Source organism: Emydura macquarii, unplaced genomic scaffold (genome assembly GCF_026122565.2).
Source record: "Emydura macquarii macquarii isolate MOO-44397 ecotype Brisbane River unplaced genomic scaffold, CSIRO-AGI_Emac_v2 contig_2975, whole genome shotgun sequence".
Classification (NCBI taxonomy): domain Eukaryota; kingdom Metazoa; phylum Chordata; order Testudines; family Chelidae; genus Emydura; species Emydura macquarii.
Window position 1 is genome coordinate 5,721,739 of NW_027133112.1, and position 13,409 is coordinate 5,735,147.

The 13,409-nt window shown below is 40.9% G+C and overlaps 1 protein-coding gene across 6 annotated transcripts in view; it reads left to right on the top strand.

The window, feature by feature from the left end:
• The first annotated feature begins 468 nt into the window (after positions 1–468).
• Positions 469–13,409, top strand: part of COBL (cordon-bleu WH2 repeat protein) — a 167,964-nt gene continuing 155,023 nt past the window's right edge. The window contains exon 1 of one of the 6 annotated variants that reach the window (XM_067569992.1): positions 469–843. In XM_067569992.1, the coding sequence (XP_067426093.1) occupies positions 800–843 (44 nt within the window). In that variant the 5' untranslated portion in view covers positions 469–799. The remainder of the gene's footprint in view (positions 844–13,409) is intronic. The other 5 variants (XM_067569990.1, XM_067569988.1, XR_010924179.1 and 2 more) reach the window with 5 other exon arrangements.

The window sequence follows — 13,409 nt, forward strand, 5'->3', positions numbered from 1 at the left end:
CTAAACTTCAGCCCCGGCGGCCAGAAGCCCGAGCCGCGTTTCGGGGGGGGGAACCTTGCCTCTTTTGCCGGGCAAGGGCTTCTCTGGAGCGACCCCCCGCGGCGCGATGCCCGTGTGAACGCTCCCGCCAGGCGGGGGGGGGGAGGAACCGGATCTGCCCTCGGGCTCGCAGAGCGGAGCGTGGCGCTGCACGAGTGCGCTGGAGCCGGAGTAAGCCGGGGTTTTGCAGCCTGCCGTGGCTAGACACGTTAAAGGTGCAGGGGGGAGGAGGAGCGGCGGAGGGTGTGTATGTGTGTGCGTGCGCGCGGGGTTGTTTGCTCGCAAGGTGCGGGTGAGCGCGCGCCAGCCGAAAGTCCGCTTCGCTGCCCCGGGATGGAGCGTGAGTCGTCGCCTCGCCTGGTGCATCCCCGCGCCGCTGCCACCGGCGGGTCGCTTGCTGCCTTGAATGCTGTGGGCGTGCTGGGCTGGCAGCGGTAGGTGCGGGGCCAGCAGGCGGCTGCCGCGTTCCCTTCTCCCCCCGCCCTCCCTCGGATGTGGGGCCTGGCTGAGAGGGAATCGTTCCTACCAGCTGCCTTATTTGCTCAGCGGGTGCCAGGCAGTGAACAGTAACTGTACTCTCCTCTGTCCCTGCTAGTCCGCTCCTCCGGGCAGGATGGCTCAGCCAGAAGGGAGGAAGGTGTGAGTGAAGAAGGAAAAGAAAGGCATCAACTCATCGTCCGTCCCCCCCCCCACTCCCAAACTGGAATTGTATCAAGACTTCCTTGTCCTTTAATTCCAAGTGGAAACGAGTGACCCATCCATGGAGACTCTCGGGCAGTCTGGGGCCAACAAACCTCCCAGCGGGTAAGAGACCTTCTGCAACACACTCAAATCTCTGGGCAGAGTTCAGAGGTGGGGAGGGGGTTTGTGGCTTTAATGACTAGCCTGGGGTGGGGTTTGTATTGATTTACTGTGGGAAGCTCCTTTGGGGGTTGGGGGGTGGGGAAGTTTGCTGCGCTGCGTTTGTACAGCGCCTAGCACAACAGGGCCCCATCCTAGCCTGAGGACCCTGGCTGTGATTGTAGTAATAATAATGTATATCACCCAAGCCCCTTCTCCTCCCACAAATCAGAACTGACCCTCTTCCTCTGTTTGCGGTGTTCCAGCAGCCATCTAGGAATGGTAGAAGACCAGGGAAGCACAGAGCTTTAGTTACTCTGGGTGTGTGTGATTTCTCTGCTGCTGGGGAGGTTTCCCAGGTAACTGGCATGGTCTGAGCTAGGGAGCCCAGGCTTATAGCTGTCAACAGTTCTGATCTGGCCAAGACTGCAACCCCGCCCCCCCCTCCCCCCAGCCTGCCCTCCCTCACCACCTCTCAGCTGTTCACAGCAGGGGGAGGAGCTGGGCCTGCTGCTCAGAAGGAGAGGGGTGGGAGAAAAAAGGCTATAGAGTAGCTGGCAGGGACAGGAGTGGCAGAGGGGAAGGTGGCATGTCATGGTGCTGCGCTGCTGCCAGGAGAGGAGCCCCAAGAGGCAGAGGCCAATCCCTGTGGAGGCAGGCACCAGTGGGGAGAGAAGGAAGGCAACCCCTAGGACAGTCACAAGAATGGGTGGGGGTGGGTGAAGATAGGGAAACTTCTCTGGACTGAGGGTATAAATAAGGAAGCTAGAGTGGAAGGGAGGCTGGAGGGAAAAGTTGTGCAAAGGGGAAAAAGGAGGGAAGGAACTAAGGGGAATGAAGAAAGGATAGGAGAGGATATACTGTAGGAACAGAGGAGGCATAGGAGGAGCTGTAGGGAACAGGAGGATGATTGGTGAGGAATTTCAGATTATTTTTCAGTGCTTCTTCATTTGGAAAGATAATAATATGAGTATGGATAATGTGATGACGTTCTAGAATCACCAGGAGGAGGAGAAAGTGTTGTTGTTCTGGAATTAGAGTAGAGAAGGAAGGTGTCATGACCCTAGCTGCTGTAGGAAAAAGGCCTACCGTATTCCAATTCCCATTCTAGGCTGGCATTCGAATGTTCCTGGGACAGTAATGCTCTTCCCTGCTTCTGCTATCCACTGCTGCTGCAGTCCCCAGGCTTTTAGATGGCTCTTTTGTGATTAAACTTGTTTTTCCTTTATCCCAAAGTAACCAACCCCAACGTAGCCCAATTAATATAGACTGGGAACCTTAAAGAATAGCAGCCTTCAACTATTTGAAGAGGGGTTCCAAAGAGAATGGAGCTAGGCTGTTCTCAGTGGTGGCAGATGACACAACAAGGATCAATAGTCTGAAGTTGCAGTGCGGGAGGCCTAGGTTGGGTATTTTAGGAAAAAAGTTTTCATTAGGAAGGTGGCGAAGCATTGAGATCGGTTACCTAGGGAGGTGGTGGAATCTCCATCCTTAGAGGTTTTTAAAGCCCAGCTTGACAAAGCCCTGACTGGGTTGATTTAGTTGTGGTTGGTCCTGCTTTGAGCAGGGTGTTGGACTAGATGACCTTCTGACGTACTTTTCAACCCTAATTTTTTATGATTCTAAGAATAAATTAATGCTGGAATTTCAGATTATTTTTCAGTGCTTCTTTATTTAGAAAGATAATGATATGAGTATGGATAATGTGATGACGTTCTAGAATCACCAGAAGGAGGAGAAAGTGCTGGTATTTTGGAATAGTAAAAGCATTAGTAAAAGTGGTGACTCTTAGTCCATTTGCTAAATAATAAAAACAATACCATGAAGGCGTGGGTCTTCATTTATTGGAGTAAAAACTTTTAAAAGCTATTCACATCACAATTCACAGCTCTGTTTCACACTGTTTTCCACGACTTGCGAAGCAATGTGATTCTCTCAAAAGTTTGCCATTTTATTTTTAGTTCAGCATAAATAATATTGAAATGAAAATCAATAATCCTGGTATTTATACCCTAAACTAAACTAAGAAAACAAGTCTCTGATTTCTCACCTTTTCAGTTGGACTAAAGCAGAGGATTGAAGTGTAACAGTGTTTTTTGTTAACATAATGTTTCATTTTCCAAACTTCTCCACTTGTTTGCTCTTGCTAGTTCTTGTAGTGTTTTGACTGGTTTTCGATCTGTGCAGGCAGTGGTGGATTAAGGAAAATTGCCTCCAATAGCATTCGTTAGTCCTGTACTAATAAAAACAATACAGGTAGAGTATTTCTTTGGCTTGTAGGTTGTAATGTCATCTTGGTACTTGTTGATTTGAGGTTTAATTCATATTAAAAATAGTTTTCTTTGTAATAGTAACTGCTTTGAGTATCTGACTGTATCCGATTAGGATCTTTTAAAATGATAATTTATGTTAAGAAAATAGCAAATCTGTCCTCTCTCTCCTGTATTTTTAAGGATTTTAGACATGAACATAAATAAGCTAAAAAAGAAGGGGAGCTAAGATGTGAATTTGCATATATGTTTAAAGTAGTGGTTCTTAACCAGGGGTATATGTACGTACTCCTGGGAGTACTCAGAGGTCTTCCAGGGGGTACATCAACTTATGTAGATATTTGCCTGGTTTTACAACAGACAACATAAAAAGCACTAGTGAAGTCGGTACAAACTAAAATTTCATACAATGACTTGTTTATATTGCTTTATATATTATACACTGAAATGTAAGTACAATACTTACAAATACAGTATTCCAGTTGATTTATTTTATAATTGTATGGTAAACATAAGAAAGTAAGCAATTTTTCAGTAATAGTGCACTGTGATACTTGTGTATTTTTATGTCTGATTTTGTAAGCATGTCGTTTTTCAGTGAGGTGAAACTTGGGGTACTCAAGACAAATCAGCCTCCTGAAAGAGGTACAATAGTCTGGAAAGGTTGAGATCCACTGTTTTAAAGAACATGGTTGTGTCTGAATTGTGATTATGATGAAAAGTGTACACCTGGATTGCTCTGTAAATTTGTCTCTCACCAACAGAAGTTGGTCCAATAAAAGTTATTACCTCACCCACCTTGTCTCTGTAATGGATACATGAAGCAGTTCCACAACTTTGTTTTGGAGTGCGTATTATGTGCCTATTTCAAAGATTGCAACTGATAGAATGCCTACAGATATATTTAAGTATCATGGACATTTCTAAATAAAGCCCAAGTTCTCCATCCAGTTTTAGTTGTGTATAGTAAAACTGAAATAACCTCACTGGAGTCTATGGACCAAATTTTAATATCATGTATGTGAATATAAATCTGGAGAATCTCCATTAATTTCAGTAGAATTATTCCATTTACACTAATGTGCCAGTAGAATTTGTTCCAAAGGTGAGATGTGCTTGGAATGTCTTATTGTACAGAATCTAGGCAGGGCCTAAGCATAATTTTTTCAGGCCCAGTACAAACTTGTAACACGGGTCCCCTCCCACATACATACCACAATCCCTCATTCCATACATACAATCTCATGAGCCATGAAAATTTTTTTCCTCATGGTAATGGGGGTTGCAGCCTGGGCTGGGCCCCATAGGGCCTCCGGGCCCTGGTAAAGTGTGCTAAAGTGGTAAAGTATATCCTGATAAAGTGTACCCATGTGGGGGCCCTGAATCTAGGTCTCATCCTACTCCTGTTGAAGTTGATGACAAAGGTCCCGCAAATTTCAGTGAGGCAAGATAGTCTATTTCAATGTTTCTCAACGACCAGTCCATGGACCGGCATCCGTCACTGAGATCTCCCTGACACAGTATCGGAAGCCTGAGATCTCCCTGACACAGTATAGGAAGCCGGTCCCTGGTATCGAAAAGGTTGAGAAACACTGGTCTATTTCATGAGAATTCAGCTTGATTTGGAACTTTATATGACCTAACGCTGATGCCTGCATGCCATGCATTGCAGATGTAGATTAGTATAGTACTGAATTTCTAACATTAGTATCTGATACTAATTTGGTTCTTTACTAAATTTTTCCTCACCATTTAATAAGAAAATAGGAGGTACCAAGAAAATAAGGGAAGAGGCCTGTTGAAACCGCTTTTGTTGACTTGCCCGTGAATCAAAAAAATAAATTAGTATTTGAGACTTTCAGGTGAATATGGAGAACATGGGTCTATGGAAGTACCTGCTTTACTCATGAAAGGATTGTAAAACAAATAAACTACCTATATGAAAAAAAATCCTACTAGATACGTTTCTGATTTCACTAGTAATTGGGCTGACAGTTAAATAAGAGTAAAAGGTTAAAATGACCTTTACTTTGCAATTTTTAACAAAATTGAAGCAGAACTGTTTTTTGTCTCTGGTTAAATCATTAATAGCACTATTACTAGCTTCTTTTGTTAAACAGGTGAGCAAAATTAATGTATCATGTGTTCACAGTAGAACATTTTTACTGTGTTTTCTCTCCAGATAAATTTTCTATAAGTAATACATGACAGTTTCTGGGAGAATCACCCATTTAGGTGTGTGATGGTGTTTTATTGTTTTAAAAAATGAGAGAGACAACAATCTGTCTAGAGTCTTGCAGTCTCCTACCCCCAAGTATTTGTCAGTTTTGGATGCTATTTTTAGAATTTACTGGCTAGGAAATGGTATAATTGCCAGTCACTAGATGGATGTTTTATGTAACAATTAGTAATGCTATATTTAAAAACCCATTTTCAGATGAGGAAGCTGATTTTTATACTATGTAGTAGTACCAACATGGGTGAAATTCACTTCTGTGCAGAGGGCAGAGCTTATGTTTTACTTGTGTCCCACTGAAACCCTGATGTGAGGCTCTTGGTGAGTCTTAATTTGTGCATGGTTCCTGTGTAGGACCAAGTCCTGAAAGTTTTATTTGCAACTTACCTTGAACATGTGCATTTGAAAGAAAGATAATCTGTGACTGTCTGTTATCTTCTTAGATAATGTAATAACAAATACAAGCAAACATAACTTAAATTGCATTGTGGGCCAAATTCTGCCATTAGTTGCACAGATTCAGTTCTCAATGACTTAAGGGGGAGATGGCCATAAACCACAAGGAGCAGAACTTTTTTCTCTCTGTTACTTCATGACAAATGTTAGAATCAAGAAATGCACCAGTGAAACGTTCACTAGCAGCATGGGGCCTGCTTCTCTTCCTAATAGTTTCAATAGGAGTAGGGGTAGGTCTCTGCTCTTGCATTTCTTGAGCACCCAAGACTCCTATTGATGAATTCAGTGGGGGTTCTGGGTGCTCAAGAAATTCAGCATTGTGTCCTACGTGAAAGGATGGTCATGTAGTTAAAGCACTGAACGGGGGGCTCATGAGATCTGGCTCAATTCCTACTTTTCATGGGCTCCGTCTTGCAAAGTGCTGTGCTGAGCATCCTCCCCTCCAACTGTAGCCATTGGGAATTGCAGGTGCTCAGCACCTTGCCAGATCAAGCCCCTACAGACTTCCTGTGTTACCTTGGAGAAGACCTTTCACCCTAATTCAAGAAAGTATCCTTACTCAGCAGGGCACTTAAGTACTTTTTTGAATCAGGACCTTCAGCTCTGTGCCTCAGTTTCCCCTTTGTAAAATAGGATAATATTTCCCTACCTCATAGGGTGGGTGAAGACAGATGGCAGATTAGAGGTTTGGAAAGAGATTTTTATAAAGATATTTCAAATCCACATTTTCTAGACAAATTCAGGATTTTAAGGAGCTCTTCAAAGTAGTTCAGCTCTAGATAATGGTAATTCCAGCTACTATCAAATTTCCTTGTCTGTCTTTCAGTGTGCATGCTCCTACATTAAATAACGTATATTTGCATTGATCTTTCAGTGAATGATATTCATTTTCTTAATGTAAAATATTTCCAGAGATGTGAGGTAGTTGACCAGTGAATCAGACTGCTTATCTCTAAGTATGTGATCCTGTGAATAGTATATTGTTGTCATAGTTTCAGCATTACAGTGGCAGAAATTAGCCAGAGATTTAGCACATGCCAAAAAATGAGTCAGAAAGATTGCATGTCGGGGGAATGCTGAGATATGTGACACGCAGTATCTGATATCCACATTTCGTACTTCTGCACCAGAAATAACGTTGTCTTCTCAATGGTATTAATGTTGCATTATTCTATTCTTTAATGTGCTTTGGGTTTACTCTTTGTTTTTGAACCATAGTACTTGTGTTCAGAAAAGTGACTGAAAAAATGACTCTGTGACAGTTCCTAAATTATTCTCTCTCATTCTCGCAATAACTTTCAGACCAACACTGTTCTGTTTTCATGTCAAAATGTTTTTTTTCTAACTGCCAGCCCTATTAATTCAGCCTGGGATCAGAATATCAAACTGTTGCATCATCAACCATAGCAAAGATTCAACAAACGGATTTGAGATGATAATTTTACTAATGATGTACGAGATTGAGGCGAATCCAGCCTGATCTTTCTAAGTTGCATTAGCTCTACTATGCTAACAGTAGTAGGAGCTTGTTTTACTCAGTAAACAGATAAGACTCAAAGTCATAGGGGGCACAGATGTTGAATAAGAAGGTGACATTTTCACATGGTCAATTTTTTAACTACAATCACACTATAAAGTTGGGTGGTAATGGCCAACATAATAGTACTTAATCAGTCCAATAAGTTATCCTTTATCTGTTAACTGAGGATTGTTAATAATTCACTTAGAATGCAGCATTCTCCATACTTCTATTTCTTCAGTTGTGTGTTAATAGGTAGTCTATGTTATGATTTATATATAAATACTTGTTAATCCAGTCATCCCTTATTGTAATATGGTTGTGAATCTGACAGTTCTACCTTTCTAACTCTGTATGGTACTTTTTCTTTCAGTAATCAAAGTTAAATCTTGCCTTAGGACGAACAAGTAAATACCGGACCATGTTTTGCACAGGACATAGGGATTTTGACTACAAAATATTCATTGATGAGTTTTCCTGTGTAACTCTCCAACCACTGCTTTAAAAAATTTACCTGGTGCTGTAATTAAATCTATTGTCTATCACATAGCTTAATGTAAATACATTTCAAAAATCAGCATATAGAGTCCTTGAGACAAATATTCAGGCACCAACAGGAATAGAGCAAAACACTTTTGAGGTCTTGAGTGTCAACATCCATTGATAATCGGTTGACCCCCATTTTCACTATAGGCTTCTATGGTTCCTGCTTGTCTGCAAAACCTCTTTCCTTTCCATGTCTAGAGTAACCCTTACTTTTTGAGTTTCTGGGATTGTTTTTAATTCTTGGGTGACTTGAGATAGGGAAGGATGGCCAAGAAAAGGAATTTGACTTCCTCAGGGGAGCAAGGAGGTTGGATGGAGCCACCACACATGAAACCCTCAAAATACTGGAACCCACAGGAGTCCTAGCATTGTTGTGAAAGGGGAAAAAATGCAGATTGATCATTGAGTTCAGACTACTTCTCTGCATTGGCCTTTGCTTCAAAAGTTCCACCCTCTCCCCAGTGCGCACATCTTATGACATGAGCTTGCCATAACTTCTCTGCAGAACTGGAGGCCATTACAGCCTGTTCATGGCAGAAAATACTAAAGCAGACCCTATTCCAAGCTCTTTCAAACTATCTCAAACTCTCTTCTTTTGCTGCTGGTCTTTTATGGAAGTTCTAAATATACAAGTTTTTGAACTGTCTCTTCAGAGTTTGTTGAGGTTATGTTTGGGGGTACAGTAAATACAGTCTCCCATCCTTCCCTGACCACCTCTCCCATCCTTCCTGATCTGAGTATTCAGGTAGAAGTTCTTTAAAAATGAGAAACACTTTTAAAAAAAAAAAAAAAGGTTTAATTTTTGCTCTTCTTTCTGCACTTAGCTGATTTTTCTCACTGTGATTTTAATCGAGGGAATTATTGTGTATATGCAGCATAAACACTAACCAAACAGCAACAGCACGGTTTCTATTTACTGTGGGCCAGACCTGTATTTTCCTTTTCATTACATGAATAACGTGAGGAAGAAATCATTTTACTTTTTTCTTTTTGTTGCCATATCTCCTCTCATCTTATCTGAGTGCTTTACATCTAAATGAAATGGCAGAGATACTGACTGCTGAGCAGAACATTTCTTGGGGCAACTGCAGACAATCTTAAGATTATTACAACAAAAAAAAAGGGGAGGGGGGACTTAAATTCAAAATTTCTGGATTTTATGGACTTTTCATGCACTTAGGCAGAATAAAGTTGATCGTAATCGTAGTGATATGAATTATAAACTTCCCCTCCCTCACTAATTTCAAACATTTCTAGATCATCTGACAAATCGTACTTATAACAATATCTGGAATAACAGAATTAAATACAGTGTTAGAACTGCAGTATCTAATACATTGGTGGACAAATTGTTATGGAGTTGAGACAAAGCTGCTTTCTTCCTTATCCTTCCAACAAATGTGGTGAGTAAAACCTCTCTCCGGCTCTTCCACTGATTTGCATGTGACCTTAGGAAAACCACTTAAACTAGTGGTGCTTCAGTTTCCCCATCTGTAAAATAAATAAATAAAAATACAGACTCCATAAAATGTTTTAAGATCCATGGATGAACTTTGCATGTATGCAACTTATATATACTTATTTTTATTTAAATAATAGAGTAGATTTCTCTTGTAACTGATAAGACAATATCAGAAGGGCAGATTCTGGGGCTGGAATGACTGAAAGGTTAAAAATGAGTAATTTTTTTTCATCCAGGCGCTCTCCCTTTCTTGTCAAAGCTCTTTTCTGTCATCCTTAAAAATATGATTAGCAAAAGAATCAGCATTTTTTTTTTTTTTTTTTTTTGGTTAGACACTCCCTGAATTCTTAGTTAGAGCTGCGGATCTCTTCCCTAAGTGAAGTTTTTAATATAACACTGTACAGACAGACTAGTACAGGCGGGATGGTCTCAGATGCTGTCTGTTCCTGTCGTTTATTGTGCTCTGTTGGGATAAAGCCTGTGTAAATCTGCTTGCACTTGTGAGAAAATGGAAGTGGTGACTCACATAAAACACATTAATAGTGGTGGAGAATCCTAAAATGGGCTTTGATCAGTTGCTTTGAGGCAATTTGTGATACAACTTTGTTCTGTCCTTTGAACATTTAAGGGAATAAGCAAGCTGCTGCTACTACTACTGTACCTTCCCACCCCACCTGCACCCGTATTACTGTGCCTTGCTTGCAACACAGGAGTCTATCATTTCTGCATCTTCAGCCTTACTTTCCAGTCTTACATCATTGTAAATGAGGAGTAGCACCACTGAAGTTGGTGGACTAATGCCAGTGTCAAACAGAAATAAATGGGACTAGAATCAGGCCCTTTGTCTTTCATGTACTGTGTGTTAATACTGGTGGTTTAAGCCACATACACACCTAACCTAATCATCCAAATTAATTTGGCTCCTTGCTTTTAGATTTTATCTGAGGCTATGTTTTCATTGCCAAAAAAGGTGTTTTTTTTTTTTAGAGAGAGATAGCTAACATGCATTCATTAGTTGGCTCACTGTTAAATTCTATTGGAGACGAGGCACAGGTGGTTCTTATTGCAATGTAGATAGGCAATGTCAGACTCAGAACTATATCCCCATCTATGGTTGACCTTACCTAGCTACATCATGGTAAAACTACAGTGCCTTGCTTCCACTAGCATTTAACAGTGAGATAGCTGAATGTGGATTAGTTGCCTTGCTGTAAAAGTACACCTTTTTTTTTTTTTTGGCAGTGAAAACCTAGTATTTGTTTGAGGAAGAAGGGTAGGTTATTCTTTCTCTTGCTACTCTTGTAGCCTTATGACCAGATACCACTAATATTTTTTAAATATTTCATGTTTCATGACTTTAAGCCATCCGAAATTGAAAATCCTGCTGTTTTTATCGCCATTTATTGTTATGAAATCTCAAGTTAGCCATAGCTGTTTTGGAATGAAATGTTACACCTTGAACTCTGGTAATTAGATATTTTTAATAAGAGCAAATATGTTAGTCCCGCCTTTTGGGAAGTAGTTAACTAATATAAAACTGGCTTGAGTATAAAATTTGTTTACACACGTACCTTGGGTTTCTTGCTATAAAAAGCACTGTATATTCCACATGTTGTTTGATTTTCATAAAGAGTAACTTAGAATGAAAAGGTGCTTACAAAGTGTTGCCAATTATTTGTATTCTAACTTGCTACATGAGAGGAATTTCTGATTTTAAAATTTATCTGTCTTTTCCCCCCAACCTTTTATGAAATCTGTAGGGTAGTCTGTGAGTTATCTCTTTTCTAAGAAGTTAAAGCGTCACAAGGAAATCTACAAAATTGGGCCTGAGTCTGCCACCTTTACTCACAAACAGTCTCTTTGACATCAGTGTGACTGCACACGTTCTTAAAGTCCATCATGTGCTTAAGTGTTGTGTTAGATCAGGACTTAATTGCATAGGATTTGCAGGGTAAGCCCATGTAAACAGATCATTCTGGAGATAAGGTGTCTATGACAATATATTTCTCTCAAGTTTCTTATCTTTTCATGTTTGTCTTTGCAAATGAGAGGTCTGAGCCGTGAAATTCAGATTTGATTTGGATCTGGATCTGAGCTTTCTTGAAGTTCATGAGTGCTCTCATCCAGGGAGTTGATTCATCCCATTATAGAGGCAGTAGAGCGCAGTTATGAAATTTTGTATGTAGGGTTTTGATTTGATCATAGCTCTAGTGACAAATGGTATATGGTGGAACAAAAAGGAACAGGAGCTAAGCAAAAGTGCTTCCAAATTTCAATACAGTGTTTGAAAAACAACTTGAAGTTGAAATACTTTTCCCATTTCCTTTTTCCCCTCAGATTTCAGATTCAGTAGAAATAGCTAGTATTATTAAAGCTGAGCAAACATTGAAATTTCCATTCCAAATCAGGACAAAACCTTGAAATACCAAAATTTTTCATGGGAGAGAATGTTTAGAAAAACTTTGATTTTGAAATGGCTAAATAGTTTTTTGTTTTTGCATGTTTATCAAAACAAAACATTTTGACATTCCCAAATCCAAACATTCAGGTTCAGTTCAATGATCCAAAATATTTCGTGGTAGGTCGAGCCCCACCACCACCAAAGTATTTTATTTTGATTTTCCCAACTGGCAATCAAAAATGTCAGCAATGTTGAAATTTTCCCATAGAACATTTTGATTTGGAAGAAACATTGTTTTCTGTTGAAAAATCATTTTGAGGGAAAATTCCTGACCAGCTTTTATTATTATATATATTTTAAAAAGGGCTTACGAGCAGAAGACTGAATGGGGGATTGGTTATGAGATATGGAACCTTTCATCCCAGGTTAATGGTTCCAGTCTTCCTGGGGCCAATGCTGACCCAAACTTCCTACCACCTAATGGCTCATATGAAGTTAGTTAGAGATCTTGATTCAGCACACTAATAGACACCAACAAAACTGACACCTTTGTTGGCAGTCCTAGCAGACAGGCAACTGATTGAATAGGCCCTGGTGAACTAACTATCCTTTTGCTCCTGGCCTGACATGAACATACATGCTTCATGGCCTTGAGATAGGATTCTGCCCATCCCCTAATACCTGTGGAGAATTTGTGGTTTAGGCCCGTTTACTCAGGATTTGCATGTGGGTCAGCATTTTTCCTATTAATCATGTTATATAGAGACCTATACAAGGCTGCACATATAAGATGTCTTACTAAAACGAGACATTCTTCCATTCTAATTTAGCAATAACAGTGGGGAACATAAATACTGTGACCATGAACAGAAAGCAAATGTAAAAATTTTAGAGTTGAAAATCAGCAAAGAAAATAGGAAACAAATACTTAAAATTAAAAGTTGGGAATTCTACCGAAAGAGTCCTCAGCAACTTGGATACAATGGTCCCTAAATGTGATGTATATGTGAAGGGGTGGGCTGGGGGTTTCTGCCTTGTCCTTCTGCAGGTGCCCAGTGGGCTGAGGATGCAAGAAACTACATATCCCTGCACACGGTTTGCTTTGCCTATGTAAAGAACAGGCAGAATTTCACTGAGAGAAGCACAAGGACTGATCCATTCCTATTGCTCTAGGCAATGCACAGTGCCCAGCATGCAGGGAAGTCCGGTTTCTTCATATAAAGGGGTAATTCAGCGCACGTGGTATCTGTGTGTATTGGGATTCTCCGGGATATATTCTCAGTCCGTCCATCCATCCATCCATCCATCCATCCATTTTGGGTACTTCTGTGGCCTCTATTACCATAGTTTCTGAGCACCTCACAATCTCCAGTATATTTATCCTCACAATGCCTCTGTGAAGTAGGGAAGTTCTATTATCCCTGTTTTACAGATGGGGGGACTGAGATGGAGAGAGACAGAAGTGGCTGCAGCTGGGGCCACACGGATCTATGCAGTGACATTGAGTGAGCGGGTCTGGGTAGACCCTCTCAGTCGATCGAGAGTGCTATCCGGTCGACTCAGTTAGTCCACTTCCCCTAAAGGAGTGAGGCAGCATCGACAGAAAGGCTTCTCCCGTTAATGCAGGGCCGTGAGCACGC